Source organism: Palaemon carinicauda, chromosome 44 (genome assembly GCF_036898095.1).
Source record: "Palaemon carinicauda isolate YSFRI2023 chromosome 44, ASM3689809v2, whole genome shotgun sequence".
Classification (NCBI taxonomy): domain Eukaryota; kingdom Metazoa; phylum Arthropoda; class Malacostraca; order Decapoda; family Palaemonidae; genus Palaemon; species Palaemon carinicauda.
The window spans coordinates 46505451-46530118 of record NC_090768.1 but is presented as its reverse complement, the minus strand read 5'-3'; the positions used below and the strand labels follow the sequence as shown (position 1 = coordinate 46530118).

The 24668-nt window shown below is 34.6% G+C and overlaps 1 protein-coding gene across 4 annotated transcripts; it reads left to right on the top strand.

Moving 5' to 3' along the window:
- The first annotated feature begins 12497 nt into the window (after positions 1-12497).
- On the top strand, positions 12498-23779 carry LOC137634551 (macrophage migration inhibitory factor homolog). Of its 4 annotated transcripts, none has more exons than XR_011042528.1 (5): positions 12498-12656; positions 17544-17657; positions 19292-19464; positions 19989-20622; positions 23491-23779. XR_011042528.1 is itself a non-coding variant. In XM_068367002.1 (4 exons), the coding sequence occupies exons 2-4, from the start codon at positions 17550-17552 to the stop codon at positions 23570-23572; spliced, it is 363 nt and encodes a 120-aa protein (XP_068223103.1). In that variant the 5' UTR covers positions 12499-12656; positions 17544-17549; the 3' UTR covers positions 23573-23779. The 4 variants fall into 4 exon arrangements, 1 of the variants encoding a protein (XP_068223103.1); XR_011042529.1 differs by having other exon boundaries at positions 12584-12742; XR_011042530.1 differs by lacking the exon at positions 12498-12656 and adding an exon at positions 12699-12723.
- Positions 23780-24668: the final 889 nt, after the last annotated feature.

The following is a 24668-nucleotide window of genomic DNA, read 5'->3' as shown; positions in this document are numbered from 1 at the left end:
GCGTATGAGGCTTGATAAAACGTCACAGGGTTTTTCATATAGTTATCATTCATTTCAGGAATAAAAGGTATTTTTACTAAGTTTATAGCAGTTCCGCTCCCATGAATCATATAATCAAATAATGCAATTTTCCAAAATGACATATAGGTAATTCATGCATGTTATTAAAGAACATAAGATTAAGTGAAAAGGAATGCAGTTTGAATACTTTTAAAACTATTTTAGCTCAATTTATATTATTTCATATTGTAAATGTCTCATCGCCAGAAACTGTAGTCAACTATTTGAAGAACATAGTACTCGACATGTTTCCAGTTTATAAACAAAAATCATTTTGAATTTGCTAAAAACCTGAACACAAAACGATTCGTATATTAAGTAATCATAGAAAAGTTAGGTAGTCTACTGTTACAGTCCTTTCGATTTACGAACTATATGGCTGATTTAGCTTTCAAACTGAATAATTAAATTATAGCATGGAAGGCAACGACCTTGAAAAATGTAAAGCGTAAAAGCTACAATCAAGTGACTCATGTTGGAACTTTCTAGAAAATTTTTTTTTTTTAGGAAGGATAAGGAAGAATTCGCGCACACACACACACACACACACACACACAAACTTTGTTAGGGTGAAAAATGACCAATACTAGAAACCCCATCCCAAGGAATTGTTGAGAACCAGAATGATTAACATCTGAGATACAACCCTTCCCCCTTAAGGAGGCCTATGGAGCAAACCGTTATTAGCAAGAGCCCAGTACAGTAATACATTTTAAAGGTTTAAATGTCTCCCATGAATGGCAGAGGCAAGGCACAAAGCAATGCCCTAGTGGTTCCTAACTTTTTTTCCTGTCATTTCCCCCCTGCACCCAGTTCAACCATCCAGATTTCCCCCTTCATGCCCCGCCCAGCCCTCATGCCCACTCGCCTGCCTCAGAAATGGGCATGATATTCCAATTCTCCCCTTGAATATCATGTCAGTGAGAAATTATATGATCATATCACAATTGAATGGCTAACAACAAATTGCCGCACGTACTATGTGGACATTTTCTGTTTTTTTTTAGTTAGTAGGTAGTGTAATTATTTCCCCCCTGGAAGCTTCAAATTTCCCCCCAGGGGGAAATTTCCCCCAGGTTGGGAACCACTGTCCTAGAGACTGACCCTATATACTGTACCATATATATCAGCGATCAAGCCCCCTCTCCCAGATAGGACAAGGGAGGGCAAAGCAATAGATGCTGATGATTGAGCAGGTAGACCTGTAGGCTCCCTGTAAACCCTTTGCTCATAAGGAGGGCGAGGTTGCAGATACTAGCGAAAACCACTAAGCTCAAGCGGGTCTCAACTCCTGTCCAGCAGTTTGCCAGATAAGGACGTTTCCAATAGGCTAACACCGCTTGCTAAAATTCGGCTATAAATAACACATAATTAGTCTCCCGAAGGTAAATTCTTCTATATGAAATGGTATTACTGTAGTTTCCCCATCAAGAGTTATCATAAGAAAAATTAATTAGGTTTCCTCTCTCTCTCTCTCTCTCTCTCTCTCTCTCTCTCTCTCTCTCTCTCTCTCTCTCTCTCTCTCTCTCTCTCTCTCTCTCTCTCGATAAATACCTAAGATGCATCCTAGACCATCCAAGACTGGAAGATGCAAAATACACCGGAAGATGCATTAGCAACTCTCTGGTGGATATACGAGGTGCCTCACACTGAGGGACCTGGGGGAACCCAAACATAGAATAATAATGATGAGCTCTCTCTCTCTCTCTCTCTCTCTCTCTCCTCTCTCTCTCTCTCTCTCTCTCTCTCTCTCTCTCTCTTAATATGAATATATTTAAACCTTTAAGATTCCGATGAAGTCAAAAGATATCATGCATTCTGAGGACACAATGAATATCATAAAAAATAAGCCATAATTTGACACCGGGATCATTGGATTGATATCTGGGTGATGTTAGATAGTTTAAATCTATTCCCCACATAAGTGGGAGCTATGAAAAGAGAAACATTATCGAACCAATAATAAAGACATTAGTCTCTTTACACCTTGAAATAACTGATTAAGAAACAAATATATGTATATATATACATATACATATAGAATATATATATACATATATATATATATACTGTATATATATATATATATATATATATAGTATATATACATATATATATATATATATATATATTAATATGTGTACTGTACACACACACACACACACACACACACATATATATATATATATATATATATATATATATATATATATATATATATATATATATATATATATATGAATCAAAATTGTTCACCAAAGAAAATTATTGTTCTCAGAAAGACTTCAAAGCTTCAAACTGACTGTATGAATATTTTTTTTATTATAAAAAAACTACAAAAATAAAAAAATAAAAAATATTCAGGGTATAATCTACACCATAACCCTCATTGAATCATGAAAGGTAGGCTACATCAAGCGATAAAAGTAATTTACCTCTAAACGCATAAGCGGAAAGTTAGTACCAAATTTTACTATCAACAAATTTACGACAAGTATCGCCCCAGTAAACTAAGTGGGTTGACAATGAAACAGTAATCAGCATACTACCAAGTCGCGCATAATAAATCATAACATAGTATTAGGTGAAATTGAAGCTGTATTTCTTTTAACATTGCACAAAATAAAATAATCTTCAAACAGATTTTGTTAATTCTAAAACCATTAAAAATGCGTTGAAATGGACTATTTTTTAGACTGCCCACACTGCAACTGTCTAATACCCACGATTGTAGGAAGTTATTTTTATAGCTAATATCTGTCAGATTTCCAAATTTAAAACTTGTTTTCTCAATGACTAGTGACATGGGCACAGAACCTACACAAACATGTCAAACACATGTGGTTAGTACGTGGTCGGTGTTAATACACACAAGCCTAGCCTATCTCTACTGTATATTCAAATTTTGGTGTAATGGCAACCTGAAAAAGGTTGATGTGGTGCACCAATTCTAAGTGAAAAGTTGTATAATGGGACTATATATATATATATATATATATATATATATATATATATATATATATATATATATATATATATATATATATATATATATGTGTGTGTGTGTGTGTGTGTGTGTGTATACTGTGTATATATACACATATATGTATATGTATATATATATATATATATATATATATATATATATATATATACACACACACATATATATATATATATATACATATATATGTATATATATACATACATATACACACACACACACACACACACATATATATATATATATATATATATATATATATATATATATATATATATATATATATATACATATATACAGTATATATATATATATGTATATATATATATATATATATATATATATATATATATATATATATATATATATATATATATACATATAAAGTCTTAATCAAGATCACACAAGAAAGTGAAACTTCGAAAATACAAGATATCTTACTCTGCAGATGACAAGTTAAGTGAGCTAAGCGCTTAACCCTTCTTGGTCCCCGGCGCAGACTAGTTTACGGGTTTGGAAAGGAGAGCTCCAGTGTGCTCGTGCAGCACCTTAACCGAGAATAGAAGAAAAAATGAACCGATGTGGTTATAGCAACTCACACGCCACGTAAAGTGATCGTGAAACGTATTCATTTCGGCTTTGGGTTCAATTATGCAGAAGGAAAACGATTAGAAGAAAGCTGCTGTATGTCCAAATAATTATCAGATGATAAGAAGAACAAAAATTAGTTATTGTATTAAGTAGTTGCTTGATTTACACTGTCGGCCCCAATAATTATCAGATGATAACAATAAAAAAATTAGTTATTGTATTAAGTAGTTGCTTGATTTGCACTGTCGGCTATGAATCTTGATGCCTTTAAGAGAATATGTATTTGCAAATTATTGTGTATGAGAGAGAGAGAGAGAGAGAGAGAGAGAGAGAGAGAGAGAGAGAGAGAGAGAGAGAGAGAGAGAGAGAGAGAGAGAGAGAGATGAACCACTATGAAAGAAATTTGATCTGAGCAATAACATTAAAGGGTAATTGACACCTAGAAGTAAATAATAAATGTTTTGAGGAGAAATACGTCATTAGTATAAGAGGAAGGAATGGGCCTACCATTACAGATTAAATCTAGAGAGGCATTCAGTAGAGAGCATGCCTTCGCCACACCAAACAGTCTTACTTTGCTCTTGACTCCATTGCGTACTTATACTTAGATTTATTTTCTTCAAAATCTAATCGTTTTAGCCTTGGGTCACCCACATGTCCACCAAATTTCGTTGAAATTGGTTCAGTAGTTTTTATGTAATGTTGTTCATAAACAACATATAAACTAATAAAATATCTAACATTTACTTAACATTGAGATTATTTTCAAAGTACTGCTGAGTACTTAAACTTTGATGTACTTCAGCCAAAATGTTACTGATTCATCCTTTGGTCATACTTATCAAGACTACCAAGTTTGATCAAAATCAGTACAGTTGTTTTTGTGTAAAGTTACTCACAAACAAACATGAAAAAAAAACTATGACAGGAGTGTATACATACCCGTCGCACAATCTTCGATTTTGGAGAAGGTAACTACAATATATCTCCACTATATCATTCAACCCACTGAAAAGTAAAGATTGTCTTTCGTTGTATATTACGACTATTTACATATATTGTTGTATCTATTATTCATGAAGAATTAAACGTTTATAATTCTCCCTCCCTCCTCTCTGTATACCATTGCTTCTTAGAGTGTATTCCAAGACTCATTGTTTTTCTATCATTGTCGCCCCTTACTCTCTCAATAAATGTATATATATATATATATATATATATATATATATATATATATATATATATATATATATGTATATATATATATATATATATACAGTATATAAAAAATAGTTAAAACCTACAAATCATATATACTGTATATATATATATATATATATATATATATATATATATATATATATATATATATATATATATATATGTATATATATATATAGTATATATATAAATATATATATACTGTATATATAAATATATATATATATATATATATATATATATATATATATATATATATATATATATATATATATATATACAGTATATACAAAAATAGTTAAAAGCTACAAATCATATATATATATAGTATATATATAAATATATATATATATATATATATATATATATATATATATATATATATATGTATATATATATACTGTATATAATATATATATACATATATATGAATATATAGTTTATTTATTTATATATATATATATATATATATATATATATATATATATATATATATATATATATACATATACATATGAAAAGGATCACAGGGAAAATTAAATCAGGTATAAATCCAGATCAGTTTCATGCTTAGTCAAGAAACCTTAACATATTTCATGTTCCCTTATACTGCCAATGAGGAACTTCCATCAGGACGACATGGCTTGAACCCAAAAATAGATTTTTCCCATGTAAAATTACATTATATATATATATATATATATATATATATATATATATATATATATATATATATATGTATGTGTGTGTGTGTGTGTGCGTGTGTGTGTATGTGTGTATGTGTGTGTGTGTCTACATGGTGAAAACTTTTCCCTCTGTCTAAAAAAATTAGCAACACCGGAGATATTTTTTTAGGCAGAGAGAAATCTCTTACAGGAAGATCTCGGAATTATTTCCCACAGCATAAATTGAAATGATAATAATAGATATATGATTATACACTACACAAACACCAAGGGAGTGCGCTGCAGTACGTTTTACAAATAAGTTAATATCGTTGATATAGCCTACTACTATTGTCCAATATGAGAAGAATTGAGTTGTAAACAAATACATGCAAGTTGCTATTCCAGCGCTTATCATATTCGGAATTCTGGTAAAGTACTACCGCGTTCTATTGGAAAGGCTATAGCTAGGGCATTTTCAATAGCTGGAATTGTGGAAGATTAATTTTTTTCTTATTTCTATTTTGTTATTGCCAAATCGTTTTGAGAGAGAGAGAGAGAGAGAGAGAGAGAGAGAGAGAGAGAGAGAGAGAGAGAGAGAGAGAGAGAGAGAGAGAGAGTTAATGTAATGATTGTTTGTAGCGAGAAAAACTGCAGGTTAAGACAGTGATGAATGTCTTGAGCGAATGCTTTTTATGATTGACTGCAGGCAGCCAGAGACAGTTCTGAGTGCTGGATTTACCATTTATCTTTTCGACCAGTTTGGAAGTGATTATTCACTGTAACAGTAAGTGCAATTTTGTTTATATTTGCTTGGAGTGATTATGAATGATAGAAACCGTTTATTATTCATCTTTGATTACAGAGCGATCGTTTAGTTAGCTAGTGTTCATAAGTGGTTTTTTCCGATGTTTAGGCTATTTGCAGATCGCACTTCCTCCTTTAATTTTGTGATTGTTTTGAATGAAAGCTGTTATTGTGGTGAGCGAACTGGAACGGACACGACTACGGATTTGGAAAGGCTCGTTCTGGTAGATTTGACCAGAATAATAACGACCTTTGATCTCTAGTAACTAGTGATTGCAATCATTCTTGATGGATTGGTGATGTTTATGGCCACGAAGAAGACCCGATACTGATTATTGATTTGACTGATTCATGATTTAGACTGCAGTGTCTCATTGGCCCAAGAAAGCTGAAGAAATATGAGGATTCCTGTAAAAAAACCCATTGACGCCACAAAGGCTATCGCCTTCAATGAAAATTGCATTAAAGAGAATCTGTCCTAACAGCGCGAACACACACACATACATATATATATAAATATATATATATATATATATATATATATATATATATATATATATATATATATATATATATATATATATATATACTGTATATATATTATTTGTGAAAATAATTGGCTGAAACTTCTGGAGAACATATACATGTTTCTGCATACTTAAAAAACAAAAACTCGATTTTTAATTTTTTCAAGTGGTTAGGTTATCTATCAATCCTAATGCTATCCTCTATACCTGACGGCCCCCTTAATATAAATCTATGAAATCTGACTTGCAATAATAAAGATCGTGATAGGCATTTTCTATCGGCTTCTATAAAGGCCTTTGTCCGCTACGGTGCTAATGTAATTCTCTTGAAGTTATTTAATGACTACCTTTTCTGTTTATCCATCTAAATCCAATAGTCCAAATGTCACCTGGGAGAAATATCCTAAAAGGATTTTTTAACCTTATGGAGATTATCTCATACTGATGCACTACTGCGCTTTAAATTAGGCATACTTGTTTTCGCGTTAATTTATAGTCATTTGTAAAGGATTGTGTTTATGTAGGCAGAGAGAAAATGTGGTAAAGGTATACATAGGTTACAAAAATAGAATTATCAGCAGCTACTTAATTTATCATCTATCCATATTTTAGACCCTCACTTTTCCCTCATGAAGAGTATTTATAACCCTTAATAGAAATATTCAATTGTTTTCCCTTTATACCAGATACTATTGCATGAACAAGGTAGAATACTGTGAGGTTTTAAAGAAAAATATACTATGAAAAAGGAAAAGAAATTTAAGTAAACTATAAGTTGATGAATGTAAATGAGGCTAAACCCTAAAATGAAGAGCAATGAAATACATAATACAAACTTGTTAAGGAGAGATAAGAGAGATATGAAAATTGTGATAGGTGACTTCAATGCTACAGATGGAAGAAATAATCAAGGGATAGATAATGTGATGGGTGTCGAGGGTCTTGGCGAAGTTGCAAATAAAAATGGAGCACATTTCATAAGTTTCTGTTCAGCAAACAATCTTGTCATTGGAGACACTCTTTTTCAACACAAGAACATCCACAAATATACATGGACTTCATCATGTGGCAATTACAAAAATCAAATAGATCACATTGTCATTAATAAAGAGAGAAGGATGACTGAGAAATGTAAGAAGCTACAGAAGTGCAGATGTTGGTAGTGATCACCAGCTCCTCATTGCCACACTGAAATTAAAACTGAGAGCACCCAACAGAAAGGTAGATAAAATACCTAGGTTTGATACAACTAAGCTTTTAGAAGAAGAGCACAAGGAAGCATTTTCAATTGGATGTAGGAATCAATTTGCAGTTTTAGAGACTTTAAGAGACGAAGAACAGATAATTAATGAAGAATGGTGTGATATTAAAAACATATATCAGTAAGTTGGTACTGAGGTCTTGGGACACCTAGTTACAAGGAGAAAGCCATGGATATCAAATGATACTTGGGATAGTATAAAAAGGAGACTAAGACAATATTACAAGGTAAAGCATGCTAAGTATTCCAGTATTGACAGTGAAGTCAGAAGAAAAGCCAGGATTGACTGGAGAGATTATTTAGACTGTAAAGTAGGTAAAGCTGACAAAGTTATGAATTCAGGAAGTGGCTATGGTATAAGAGTAGCTCATAAAATTATTAATGAAATCTCCACTGGGGCAAAGGAGAACCATATATCCATCAAAAAAAGAGAGATGGCACTGTTATAACAACAGAAGATGAAGAAAGATAACGTTGGATGGAACACTTTAATGGGGTTATGAGTAGGATATACGAAGGGAAATTTTGATTGATATACCTGAAGCTCATGAAGACCTTGATGTGCCCAGGAATTAGTTCAGTGTGTTTGAAGTCGAAGCTATCATCGAAAAAAAAAAAAAAAAAAAAAAAAAAACGAAAACCTGGATACGACGGAATAACTGCTGAGATGATACTGGCTGAAAATGTAGTGACTCCCACACTACTTACAAGACTATTTTGTAGAATGTGGCATAGGGAGGCAAAACCTGATGAATGGGAGTTAGGAGTGTTGGTGAAAATTACAAAAAAGGAAGAACTGACTGATTGCAATAATTACAGAGGCATAACAATTCCGTCAGTTATGAAAATTTATAGTATAGACTGAAGAGAAAGATTAATAAAAAGTTGAGAGATGAACAAGCAGGACTTATAAAAGGTAGAAGTTGCACTGACCAAATTTTCATTTCAAGACATGTTGTACAGCAATGCGTAGAATATAGAAATCCACTTTTGACGGCATTTGTGGACTATGAAAAAGCCTTTGATAGTGTACACCGACCAACTTTGTGAAGAGTCCTCTGTTTTATGGAATTCCTCTTAAATATGTGAATTTGACAGTCTATTCATGAGCATAGCAAGTGCAAAGTTAATGTTAGTGGAGTCTTATCAAATTAATTTCCAGTGAACAGTGGAGTACTCCAAGGGAATGTGTTGTCACCTATATTGTTTATCCTCATGGATTTTGTAATGCGTAGAACAGTCGGAGATGGTGGAGAAGGATTGGACTGGATTGGTGATAGCAAATAAGCAGACCTAGAGTATGCTAATGATGCTGTCCTTGTTAGCAGAACACCACAAGATTTGCAATGCTTGGTTACTAGAATGCATGAAATATCACAGGAGGTTGGGCTCAAGATAAAAAGAAGAAAGACAGAGATGATGAGAACGGAGTATGCAATGGAAGATGAAATATCATTGGAAAGAGAAAGGATTAATGAGGTAAAATCATTAAATATTTAGGAACTATGATCTACAATACAGGATCTTTAGAGTATAGTGAAAGCAAATCAGATAATAGCTAGGTTAAGTAAAATTTGGAAATCAAATCGCCTGAAATTGCATATAAAAATTAGACTATATATCAATTTACTGAGATCGGTGTTACACTATGGAAATGAGTCATGGTATGACAATGAACCAATCTCCAATATATTTAGTAGATTTGAGAACAAAACCCTCAGAAGAATATTGGGAGTTAAATAGCAGGACAGGATTAGAAATGAAACTCGAGTGCCATATGTGGATGAGATCATGACGAGGGGTAAATGGAGACGGTTTGGGCATGCTCGTCGCACTCCCCAAGAGATATTAGTTCACCAAATGTTCAGCTGGGCTCAGCAAGGCATTAGAAGAGTTGTAAGACCCAGGCCTACATAGGTGAGGACTATGAAGAGCGAAGTAGATGAAAGGTTGGAGAAGTATTGAATTAAAAGCTCAAGATAGAGACGACTGGCGAAATCTAACCGAGGCCCGTAGCGTCAATAGATGTTGGAGGAGATGACGATAAGGAAAAGGGATAGTATGGCAGACGAAAATTTCAAATAATAAAATAAAAGAATACATAGAAGTTACTCTCCCGACATGATTATAAGAAAAATAGCATAATGAATGTTAATGGCCGATTTCTATTACTCTTAATGAAAAAAAAGATAATAAAATATGTGTAAATTATGCAAAATTAAGTAGAAGTAGTAGTAGGTTGGCCAGGGCACCAGCCACCCATTGAGATACTACAGCTTAAGAGTTACGGGGGTCCTTTGACTAGCCAGACAGTACTGCATTGGATCCTTCTCTCTGGTTACGGTTCACTTTCCCCTTGCCTACACATACACAGAATAGTCTGGCCTATTCTTTACAGATTCTGCTATGTCCTCATACACCTGATAACACTGAGATTACCAAACAATTCTTCTTCACCCAAGGGGTTAACTACTGTACTGTAATTGTCCAGTGGCTTTTTTCCTCTTGGTAAGGGTAGAAGAGACTCTTCAGCTATAGTAAACAGCTCTTCTAGGAGAAGGGTACTCCAAAATCAAACCTTTGCTCTCTAGTCTTGGGTAATCCCATAACCTCGGTACCATGGTCTTCCACTGTCTTGGGTTAGAGTTCTCTTGCTTAAGGTACCACCCGGCGGCGCTATTCTATCTTTTATCTCTTCCTCTTGGTTTTATGAACTTTTTACAGATTATACATTATATGATAGATCTAATTTAATATTGTTAATGATCTTACAATATTTTATTTTTATCATTATTACGTTTCTTGCAGTTTATTTATTTCCTAGTTTCCTTTCCTCACTGGGCTATTTTTCCCTGTTGGAGCCCTTGGGCTTATAACATCCAGCTTTTCCAACTAGGGTTGTAGCATAGCTAGTAACAATAATGATATTATTATTATTATTATTATTATTATTATTATTATTATTATTATTATTATTATTATTATTATTATTCTCTATTGAATGGATAAAACATTGTTCTGGTTTATCATTTCAAATTTACTAAACTCTGGAATACCATAGAATAGATATAATAAGCTCAAGGGCTTCAACTGTGAAAAGTAGACAAGTGAGGATAGGAAATAAGGAAATAAAAAACTAAAAGAGAGGTAATGAACAATTCAAATAACATATTGCAAGAACATTAAAACAGATACATTCTGTGCTTGTTTACATGCACAAAATCATCGATCAAGAAGATAGTAAATGATTACACCAAATGAAATTAATAACAAACTGAAGGATATAAGGTGTTAGTTGAATACGTCTACTTGAAAAAAAAAATATTTGTAGAAACAAATTTGAGCAAATTTTAAAATTATCTATCAAGATAGACACGACTGGCGAAATTTAACCGAGGCCCTTTGTGTCAATAGGAGATGAAGATGATGATAACATGATACTTGATTCTGTGGGTCGTATCTTGTGAAATAGGTCGGATTAAAAGATTGGATAATCATACTTTTAGATTACTCCTCCAAAGTTCTCTTCTACATTGTACATAAATAGTACCCTAATAATCTTTTGACTGGGAAAAGGAGAGAAAGGGAGGTCTTTTGTAATATAACAACGATAAAGCAAAACTTGTTTCAATACAGTAATACGTCAAAAGATTGTGAAATTCAATCAATTTATCATTATATTATAAAAAGCGCTCCGATCAAGGGATTGGCCGGTTCGTGCCAATCGCGGTCAAATCAGCACGCTAGTTGCAAGTCATCAATGCCACATTATTTTTATTATTATAACTTGCTAAGCTACAATCCTAGTTGGAAAAGCAGGATGCTAAAAGCCCAAGGGCTCCAACAGGGAAAATAACCCAGTGAGGAAAAGAAATAAGGAAAAACTACGAGAGAAATTTAAGAACAATAACAATATTAAGATAATCTTTCACATATAAACTATAAAAACTTGACAATAACAATAACAAGAGGATAAAAACTTCAAAATAACAAGAAGAGAGACAATTTCAAACAAGATTGCATTAGTGTGCCCGATTGTACCCTCAAGCAAGAGATCTCTAACCCCATACGCTATACATTAGCAGGATGACTTAGTCAACAAAAATGGCAATATGCAATGAATTCGGGATGATCATTTTAATGGCACTGAAATTTTGAAGTTATCGGGAAGTAGTGTGTTTTACTTTGGCATTAATTATAGTAATAGCCAGTAAGAGTGAGAACATTTATATTCCATTCAATTTATAAAACTAATTTGGCGTGATTGTTAAAATGGAAGGTACATCACTCAACTGCTTTAAATAAATTAATGTAATAATTTACTGTGATAGCTATTGCAAAATGATCTAGCCGGCTGACAACCCTGTCACTGTCAGGTTGACCGTTGTCAACGTGTCAAGCAGAGCCAAGCCAACATAACAACAACAAACAGACTCTTGTAACCACGTTGCCGGTTGCTTGACAACTTGAAGGCATACTTCATAGGTTCTTCTCCTGATAGGCTGTGAAATTATTGGCTGGTACGTTCATTCATCTATTTACAGTATTGACTACATGCCACATCCCATAGAATTTTTATTACCATCTGTAAGCCAGTAGTTATACGGTAGGTCCTCGATCTGATCTCGTACATTTAAGTCTAGCTGGAAGAGCCTGGTATTTACTGTAAAGTCATAAACACCGATAAATATTGATATGTTAATAACACCATAACTTGAACTGCCCACTCGTTGAGATAGTATCTCTAGTAAAACTGTCCGCTGATATACAAAGGCTCCTCTAGTTATTTCCTTAGACCGGCCAAAGATGGATCCAATGCGCTATATGTACATGGATCCATCTTTGGTTACTGCTCATTTTTTCCTTTGCACATATATCGAATAATCTGGCCTATTAGTTACACATTCTCCTCTTTCCTCACATCTGACAACACTAAGATAAAAAAAAAAAAAAAAAAAACTTCTTCACTCGAGGATTAATCATTGCTGTAATCGACCTCCACTTAGTAAGAGTTGTAGAGACTCTTTCGCTTGGAGGTCACTCCAAAATCAAACCATTGTTCTCTATTCTTGGGTAGTGTTATAGCCTCTGTACCAAGGCTTTCCCCTGTTTTGAGTAAGAGCTCACTTGTTTGAGGGGTTCAACAGGGAAAATAGCCCAGAGAGGAAAGGAAATAAGCAAATAATCTACAAGATAAATAATGAACAATATTTCAAGAACATTAACAACATTAAAATTGATAGTTCATTTATCAACTATAGAGACTTATATCAGCCAGCTTAATATAAAAACATTAGCTGCAAGTTTGGACTTCTGAAGTTACACCAATTGCCCGATTAAGATCATTCCATAGTCTGGTCATAGCTGGAATAATTTTTCTAGGATACTTTTTAGTACAGTATTGAGCCTTATGAAGAAGAAGGCTTTACTGTTAGAATCAATTGCATACATAGTATTACATACAGGATGGTATAATCTGCAAAGGATCGTTAGAATCATGAAAACTTGTGCAACATGCATTAAGAAGTAACTGATCGATGGTGCCAGAAATTACTATCTACTGTAGATGTTTTCTTTTCCTTTCCTCACTGGGCTATTTTCCTTGTTGGAGCCCAGGGTTTACAGTATAGCATAGTACTTTTCCAACTAGGGTTATGACTTGGCTATTAATAATGATATTACTGGCATTGAAACCTAAGGTTTTTAACCTAACCTAAAAAGCTTGGTTAATATTGGGTAAATATTTACTATAGTACAATATTCCTAATGGAGAAAATAAGATAAATATAGTATATGATACATTAACTTATAGCCAAATACATGAACCCATACACTGTTTCAACTCGTTATATTGTGTTCTATCCATTTCTGGCATTGAATATTGGGGTAAACCAGCCGTTTGTGAGTTTTCCTACCCTCCCATTATATAAAAGATTATGGGGATCCCAGTACCGGAGTTTTGGATGGGGAAACGCCAAAAACTAGTGATTTGTAGCAATAATAATGGTATGAAATGCATAGTAAACATAAGATAACCAGTTGGGAAATTATATGGTTCATGTAAATAATGGCTGGAGATTAAAGTATAATCACCTTTATAGTAATTCATGTCACGTCCCTCAGATGGGTTTTTGCTCCGCCATTGCTCGCTTCACTTGCAAATAAACATAATGTCACTGCTCTTTTGTTCTGGCAAGCAGTATATGGCTGTGCTGCACATACCATTCCCATGGGTCACTATTAAGATATAATTACTGTACCCATGCAAAATACAAAACAGCTGGCAAAAGCTGATGCAAATATCACGTGTAGTAACCCACCATCAGTCTTTCAAAAATAAACAGTGGACTTACTCAATGAAATAGTTCCCATTTTAATAGATCAATAAATAAGTTATTGTGCCCAGCCCCCTTTAGTCATACAGTGATTGATTGATTATGAGTTATCTAGCATCCTGACATCTAAGGTCACTGACACCGTAGTCATACTGAGAAAAATGCCATGCAATATTAGTTGGTACTAGTCCATTTCTTATGGTGAATTCCAGTTTTACAATAAATTAAAATATCGTATATCAACTGAAAATAAGTATTCTTGGAGTATTTATAACTTCTGTACTTTGACTATTCTCATGAAAATAATATGGGGAAATTTGCATTTTTTTAAATTATATTTTAAAATTGCAGAATTTATGGCTGAAAAAACATATTATGGAAGGGAAGCAAACACAAAAGCATCACCTAACCTAACCTAGGAGCTGTATCCTTAACTATCACGGGGAATGGGAATCTCCCCCCTTAGACTGCGGTATTCTTAGTTTACCTTAAGACTAAGATCTCAACCCTGTGTTTATTTCTCAACTGGCTCCATCCTGAAACTGATTTTGTTCCTACACGAAACAAATCTTCGTCATTTATAAAGGGTATACAGTACTGTACTCTGGCGCGAGGTGGAGATGGCCGTTGAAGAATTATCGAGGACCTTGCAGCGGCATGTAGAGGACATTGCTGGATGTCAGTCTCTCCTTGAATTGTGTGTAGGTAGTGGTCGGCCTCCCAAGGGTTGAAATTTCCTGGGAAAAGATGCAGACAAAGAAGATGGACCGTACAATGCTAGCAATGTCCGCCCTGAATGGCATCTGGGGAACAAAGTAGGGTAACCGGTCGCCAGTTCCCTGTTGACTACTGGACAGCATTCCATTCATATGAGTAGAAATAGGAGTCCGTAAAGCCCTGTTCCTGGTAGTAGGGAGCAAGTTCCGGTAGTATCCGCAAGCAGGTCTGCAAAATTGTCAGTGTGTTGCTTAATGTCCTGAATGGCACATTCCCGCTCGTAGGAGCTCCGGGAAGTTACTGAAATTCTGTGCTCCTTTCTTCCCACTTACCAACTACTGTATATCCCTCTACCTGAAAGCCCAGGTTGAGGGCAAAAGGATGGCACACTGTCCGAGCCTTTCCAAGGGGGGGAAGAGTCTGGAGGAGCATATTGGACCTGTAAGTTGCAGGAGTCTTCTTCAGTGTTTGCTAACAGTGCGATGATATCTTTGAAAAGTTATCCTTGAAGTGCCTGGACCCATAGCGGTAACTGATCAATGAAAGAGGAGACCTCTTTGTACCTTTCACTTTTACCCTATGATGTCTACTTCCTCAGTGAGAACCGAGCTGCATGCCCTCGTACCATTGCATTCTGTACCGGACTGGCTTGATGTTGCTGGGAAGCAGCTTCCATTACGGAGGTCTCAGGTGTCAGGAAATAGTGTTCTTCTGCTTAAGTCTTCCTCAGCGTCCAAGTTATTTACATGGACTAGTTGTGTTTTGATTGGGGAGGGTGCTTGCGAAAAGCTTTGGAATCAGGATTCTATCGATCACTAAGTGTAAGGGATTAGCCTACATTGCTCCATATTATGCTGTCCTAAAGGTGGTTGTCTCTGGAATTCTCCGAAGCAGGAAAATGACAAGGACAGAGGTAATCATTTTACAGCTAGTTTCGATTGTCTGGTCTTGTAGGAGATTGAGTAATGATAGTAGGTGTGCGGATACCTATACTGCGTAGCACAATATATTCTCTATAAAAGTGATGTTCCTGATACGATATCCATCTCCTTGAGAACTTGGAGAGAATGTACAAGTGGATACGTTCTTGGTACTACTGTTGTGTCTGACATTCTTTGAAACGTTGGCATTCCCAAAGAGTCCTGGGAATATGCCAGGGGAGGGGGAGGGATAAAGACAGCTGCCAATGTCCTGGCTAGTACAGTACTACATTTCAAATACTGAACCTTCCACCCCTCTATGAGGCGAGAGCGTACTCCGAGCGTCTTCATAAGTAGATACGTTCTTGGTATGTATCGGAGGCTTGACGTCACCAAAGCACCTCAGGAATGTCCCAGTGTGGGAGAGGGACAAGAGCATGACTAGCAGTACATGTATTTGTGCTTGGTCTCCATGCTCGGTTCCAGAAGGAGCAGGAAGTGCCAAATCTTCTTCTTGAAGGGAATGAATACACATACAGTATGCTAAGGGCCGTCTCCAAGATTATAAGCGCATGGAGGGCGGTCAGGTGAAGTTACCTGCTTTGATTGAAACTCGAGGATGGGGGGGAGGGTCCCTTTTTGCTATCTGGTCCCGAAACTTGTGGAGTCCCTGACGAAGACTGGCCTTGGAGCTCAGGACATTGTGTATTTATGGCAGGGCCTACATGGCACAGAATGTGACAGTTGCCCTGTGACTTGAACATTCATTTCCCTGAATCATATGTTGCCTTGATATCCCCAGGTGGTCACCCATCTAAATACAAATCAAACGTAACTTTATCCCTAACACGGTCTGGTCCTGCTAAGGCAGTGATGCCTCATTAGGCTCAGTACGACTGGTCAGCCAAGACTGGGAAACAAGAATGTCTCGCTCGCTGCTAGGATGTCATCTATCTAGAAGACTTCAGACTGAAGATGGTAAAAAGGAAGAGGGCAGCATCCTACTTGCTGATGAAGTTGCAAGTGCTTGGTCTCTTGTGAGTCGTGAAACAACTCTGTTGAGTACGAACTTGGTACATACAGCTCTCCTCCAGGCTTTCATCAAAGTGAGTTGTCCGTGAGCCACAGGTGGGGGATTGTTAACGCTTCATTATAGATTTAACTACCGTGTTTCAGCTTCGCTGTTATCTATTCTCCTAAGTAAAGGACTCGAGTTTGTGTAATTAGCAAAAATACAAATTACTTTTTTAAAAATGTGATAGTTTGAATAATTTTTTGTTTACACTTCATTATAGTTTTATCTGCTGTGTTTCAGCTTCACTGTTATCTATTCTCCTAAGTAAAGGACTCAAGTTTGTATAATTAGGAAAAATAAAAATTACTTTTTAAAAATATTTGATAGTTTGAATAATTGTTTGTTCATTTTTCCTTACAGTGAACCATGCCTAACCTTGAGATTTCAACAAACATTCCTAAGGAAAAGGTTACATCTGATATCATTTTGGCCTTCAGTAAAGAAGTTGCCGCATGCCTTGGAAAACCTGAGCAGGTATGTTAGCACTTTGAATTACTGTAAAGGGAAGTTTTTCATTTTGACATGCATTTTATTTATAAAATCTTTCGTATTATATTTTTATACTTTAACTATAACCTGGGTATGTGATCCATCACACAACACAAATAAAGATGCAGAGTGATGTCTCATGCGTATGTATAAAAGCAAACAGAACAACATGGATGCTGAACTGCAGTAGACTATGTTCACTGATCCAATCAGCCTCCAGGACACTACAAAGGATGCGGTGATGGTTAGTGTTTCCTCTATTGGCCAATATTGTGCCATGTACATAATCATCTGAGCAAATTAGGTTACGCCCCAACACTTTTACGTATTTTGTTTTTCATACTGTTAGCGATATTTTGTTTGCAGTTTTCTTCGATGGTAAACCATGCATTTTATTTTATTATTTTAGCTAATGTGTTATATTGTGCAGTTTTGTAAGATATTTTTAAAGTTAGTAGCTAAATAGAAAATGCTTATTTGCCTATGTTTGGCTAACTAGCTAAGACAGTAATTCTTATAAGGAATATAAGACAAAAACTACACTTGCTTACTCTTTTACTATTTCTTGTAAACAATAAGAAGTCAGAGGGGGAAACTATTTAATCGATACGGTTGTTATACTGAGCTGTCATATCCAAATATAACTTCTTCCCCACTGTTATCCCTTCATTAAGGAATCGGTTGCCTGATGCACCCTTTCCAATGCCCTCTATCAAAGGCATCCTTTTCTACAAAACCTCCTCTCTATGTATCATCTTCACTTTATCTCGCCATCTAATTCTCTGGCTTCCTCTTGATTTTCTTCCTTTTACAGGTCCCTTCCTCCTCACTCACTCCCCACCATCCATCCTTAACACGTTCCCACACCTTCTCAGGCATGACACACTTACCATCTCAGTAATCTTCTCTACACCTGCCATTCTTCTTATTTCATCATTTTTCAATCTTTCAAACAGTGATATTCCCATACTGTCCTATCCAAAGGTCAGTGAAATTTCACCAATAATTTTATTTTAGAAATGTAGCACTCACTAATTATGTTGAAAAATAATGAAAGGAATAAAGAAAAAAGCTAATTATTGAACAAAAAATCATTAAATCAAAATTTCAACGTCAAGGAATTTACTGATCACGAGGTATATATTTGTAGCTGTACAGGTAATGATTCATGCTGCTTCCCAAGACCCTGTGTTGTACTCAATTGATTTCTGTTTCCTTTAGTTCAAGAGAGATTGAAATCTTTGGATGATTTTGCATACTAAATCAAAATATCAGTTTTTCAAATATCTCCACCTTAAAGATGATATGATAGGTTAAATGTTATGAAACTAATTTTGATAGCATTCTTTGTTAATGTATATTCTTGGGACTCCTTGTCCTCCACTGACATCTCGGTACAGTATATGGTTGATGGGTGGGGGTATAGCAGCGGAAGAGGAAGAATTTAATTATTCTATTCTGATATCGTGAAGTTGAATTACAAGAGCATTTGGTGATTTGATGGTATGTTAATATATTTGCATAAAAATTTGATTTTCCTGAAATCTTGAATTTATTAATTTCTTAGGAAGCATTGTGGAATGTCTTTGTACTTACGACTTTTTTGTTTTGGTTTTCAGTATGTGACAGTTCGTATACTCCCAGACCAGCTCATGTCATTTGGAGGTACAACTGAACCATGTGGATCAGCTCAGCTTTTAAGCATTGGAAAGCTTGGCGTAGAAGAAAACAAGGTCATCAGTGCCAAGATTTTTGCTTTGGTGGAGAAGACCTTGGGTATTCCCAATGACAGGTAGCCTACTGTGTAATAGTTGAGAGTGTTTCTTAATTTATATAGAGTATATTTGTATACTGTACAGTAGTGTAATATGGGGTGCTATGATTTACCACTATTTGGCTTTGGTATTTTGAATTGCCTCTCTCTTTTCATCAAGTAGCTGATGTGCAATGTTAGACACAAGAGAAGGGTGATCCAGTAGAAAAGGTTTAGATGGTTAAAAGTAACTTTGTTTTACTGTAAATATTATTTGAAGAAAGTAGGGAAATATTGGTAAAACGTTTTCTTTGTAGTGCACTTGGCACCTTATGTTTGAGTGGAATGCATTTTAGATTTTAATTTTATTTGTGCATGAATTTTCATAATAGCGTATTTTAGTTTTGCTTTATTTTCAGTCTTGTTAATGGGAGCATGAATTTCCTGTTTGATATGTAGTTATTGTATGGTTTGCTTTGAATTAGCTTAACGTTGATAGTTTAGTAGAAACTTTTACTGTATATGCTAATACTTTGTACGAAGAAAAATTTTATTTTTTTCAGAATACATCATGTACTATTTGTGATGCAACCTCCTGCTGTTATTGGATGTAAAACAACAACCGACCATAAAACATTTGGTTGTTAATCAGTGTGCTAGTTGGCCATGAGTCCTCAATTTTAAAAGCTTTAATTTTTTTTCCCATCATGTAGAAGACATTTGTTTGTATTTCTGTTGAATTTTCTGGAGCACACAGATCATTATTGCATTTCAAATCTTACAAGAGACTTAAATTACTAATCCTTCATGGTTGTCTTTACAAAAAATTATAGTGACCCATGGTATTGCTGTCTAGTCTGCATACACTACTCGGATTATGGTGCACCTGTCATGTTTTGATTAGTACGTAGAGAATTTTTCTAATTACAGTTAAAAATGGATTAAGTAAATGGATGATTATAAGTTATATGCTATCATAACTAAAGAGTCATTGACAGCATTTGATGGAACTAAGATGTGATAAATTTAAAGCATAAAAGAAATTGACAAATATGATAAGCATATCTGATAAGCATTTTGCTAAATTATATCATGAATAGTGCGCTAAATTCCAAAACTATGCTCTAGATAATTCAGGAAATCTCAAATACCCTCCTATAATGTGCACAAAACTACAGATACTGGGAGTCCATTAAGGTTAGTATATATGGGGACACTTTATTTTGATTCATATTATGGCTTTTGAAAATAACCACTATTGATGTAGTTGCTTTACACCAGAGGGTAACATTATATAGTAACCAATGTGCTGAAACCTTAAACTGTGCCATAGCCTTTAGTTTTTTGCTTAAGAGTAACACTCAAGCACACTTATGTTTCCTTTCTTCATTTCAATAGTTGCTTTTCTACAGTTATTGTCAAGTTTGTGTATAGTTTCATGTTTTGCTCTTATTTTTGCTCATTTACTTTGTAGTATATTGTTTTGCTCTTATATTTGCTCATATATTCATTTTGCTTGCTAGCTAAGCGTATAGTTTTTTCTTGTTACATATGAGTGTATACTCGCTATACATAACATACTGTATAATAAACCATCTAGTCATTTCAGCATAAAGGTAATGACTTTGTAGGTAGTAGGTTGGCCAGGGCACCAGCCGTCCATTGAGATACTACCGCTAGAGAGTTATGGGGTCCTTTGACTGGCTAAACAGTACTACATTGAATCCTTCTCTCTGGTTACGGTTCTTTCCCTTTGCCTACGCATACACAGAATAGTCTGGCCTATTCTTTACAGATTCTCCTCTGTCCTCATACACTTGACAACACTGAGATTACCAAACAATTCTTTTTCACTCAAGGGGTTACCTACTGCACTAATTGTTCAGTGGCTACTTTCCTCTTGGTAAGGGTAGTAAAGACTCTTTAGCTATGGTAAGCAGCTCTTCTGGGAGAAGGACACTCCAAAATCAAACCATTGTTCTCCAGTCTTGGGTAGTGTCATAGCCTCTGTACCATGGTCTTCCTCTGTCTTGGGTTAGAGTTCTCTTGCTTGAGAGTACACTCGGGAACACTATTCTATCTAATTTCTCATCCTCTTGTTTTGTTAAAGTATTTATAGTTTATTTAGGAAAAATGTTGCTACTGTTTTTAAAATATTTTATTTTCTCTTGTTTCCTTTCCTCACTGGGCTATTTTCTCTGTTGGGGCCCTTGGGCTTATAGCATCCTGCTTTTCGAACTAGGGTTGTAGCATAGCAATTAATAATAATAATAATAATAATACAGTTGGCACTACTTACTAAGACATACCCCATACAAATTAGAAAAAATGTGGCTGATAAATATAGTGGTACCTCGGTATACGAGTTTTATCCATTTCAGGAGCAATCTCGCAACCCAAAATACTCTTAAACCAAAACAATTTTTCCCATAAATAAATGGAATTCACTCGATGCGTTGTTCCACACGATCATAAAAGATTTTCAGTGTTATTTAAAGAAATTATAACCCCTATCATCAAAGTGAATTCTAATTAATAATTCACTATAAGAAAATGAAAATATTTACAAATTAACTTGCATTTTACCTTTGAGGAAAGTCGTGGCTTGCATATGGGAGATGAGAGGGGGAATAGTGTTACTGCTTGGAGGGATAATCTCCTTCCATGAGAATTTTGGGTATTCTCTCATGATGGTGTTCACTATTAATAACTGAATTTTATATTTTTTGGAACATATCTAAAGACAACTGTTTTTGTCTGTGTTTTTTCAATCGTATGAAAATGTGACCCAGTATTGTCCATAAAAAGATCAGTGATACACCAGAAAAGGTTTTATTATGCAATCCCTGCTGGCATTAGCACAGAATGGCAGGGTTAGACGGTCTTTCATGAGCTTGTGACTGGAAATTTCTTCTCTTTTGCTGTAATGAACATCCTCTTGGGCATCTTCTTTCAAAATAGAATGGGACTTCCCAGTTAAAAGCTTGCTGTTATATGTAATAATCAGAATCCACAAACCTTTTAAATACAGGTCTGAATGCCTCTACTGCCATAACATCAGAGCTTGCAGTCTCACCATGTTGCACAACACTATGGATACTAGTTTTCTCGAAGTTTTCAAATTAGCCACAGCTCTCTTGAAGTTTTCAAACTAACCATGGCTTCCTTTGAATGTTCCTTATTCTTGGTCTTCTGATGTACCTGGCTCAATTACCAAAGGGCAGCATACAAAATACAGCCTTTTCCCATTATGTTTTCAGTTATCGTATCTCCTGCTAATAGCTTCTTATTAATCCATAGGAGAAGCAAGTTCTTGAAGTGGTCTAGAATACGGAACCGTATTTTATTTTTTCTTAGGATTGTGCAAATCGTCAGTGTTCTACAATTGTATTTTTGCCAGAGTTCCCTTATGCATACCTTGATCATGCTTCACAATAATTAATTTTGTAGCCGTAGGGTTATCATCACTTTTCCATTTTTCTTGATCATCTTGGGGCCATTGTCAAAATGCTGTACTGTATACTGTTTAATTTGGCGTTAACAATATAAATCGCAAAGCTATATAGAAAACCCAGTCAAAACTTTACAAAAGCATACTGCCAAAAATGCACACAAGACAACATAAGGGGATGTAGGTACAAATACTGTAGGGGGATGCAGGCAAAGGCAAATCAAAATGGCACAAAAATGATGTGAACTCACACCGTCATTAATACGGAATTTGTCAGGTCTGTTCTTGCAACAGGCCTTTTTAAAAAGAGGAGGAACAGTAATAAAATTTGTAAATATTTTGTCTGGTGTCTTCTATACAGTAGTTACAGTATTTTTGGTTAAGTGGTGATGGTAATTTACAGTACTCACATTTCCTTTTGTTTTTTATTTTTTTCTGAAGTCAGTTGTAAATAATTCAACTCCTCAACCATGATATTAACACACTCCATAACCATTTAAAATAATGCCAGTCATTGCCATTTAGAGATACATATACATGCATATATCAGTGTATTTACAGACTTGATGAGCGCAAAAATAGTTATCTGCATCAGTTTACCATTTCTTTTACAGAATGTACATCGTATTTGTGGATGCAGCTTCTTCTAATGTTGGCTACAAAGGAACCACATTCCATCAGATTCTTGGCCGCTAATATGTCTGATGATTAGCCTTAAAGTTTTCTTTAGTACTGTATCAACGTTCTTAAAATTTTCAAAAGTAATAACATTCTTATGTAATACTGAGTTTTCATCATGAGTCTGCACCATCTTTTCAATGTTAAGAAATTTGTCATGGTCAAAATAAAGAAAAGTTTCAGTCTCGGTTCCCTAAAGGTATTATAACAGATCAATAAAATTAATGTTAAGAAATTTCTCATGGTCAAAATAAAGAAAAGTTTGTTTAAGTTCCCAAAAGGTATTATGATAGATCAATAAAATGATGTTAAGAAATTTGACATGGTCAAAATAAAGAAAAGTTAAAGTTTAAGTTCCCAGAGGGTATTATGATAGATCAATAAAATGAATGTTAAGAAATTTGTCATGGTCAAAATAAAGAAAAGTTTCAGTTTAAGTTCCCAAAAGGTATCATGACAGATCAATAAAATGAATGTTAAGAAATTTGTCATGATCAAAATAAAGAAAAGTTTCAGTTTAAGTTCCCAAAAGGTGTCATGACAGATCAATAAAATGAATGTTAAGAAATTTGTCATTGTCAAAATAAAGAAAAGTTTCAGTTTAAGTTCCCAAAAGGTATTATGACAGATCAATAAAATGAAAAAAAGCTTTGTATTTGTATCACTATCCTTGGTACTTATGCTCTACATAATTATCAGGCAATTTAATCAACATATGTAATAATTGCTTATTTAGTTACTTGTCTATCTTATCATAAACTAGTGTACGCATATTTCTCAACCATCAAAAAGATTTGATAAATGCAATCATCATTTTAACTAAAAGTTCTTCATCCAATACTGAAGATTAGGAAACCATATACAAATGCACAAACCTCATTAGACATGTAAATTTAACATCATCCTAGCTCTTAAAAAAGCATACGCATAAAAAGATGATCCTTCAGCTATTTTAAACACTTGGAATTCCTGACCAAGTATCCTATTTTGGAATACAAAACAATAATCTTGACTGCCATTCCGGCATTGTGGGGAAATGTTTTCAGAAGTCTAGATTGCACACTTGATAAGCAAAATAACTGGAAGTCAAAGACGAAAATTTCTGAAGAAATGG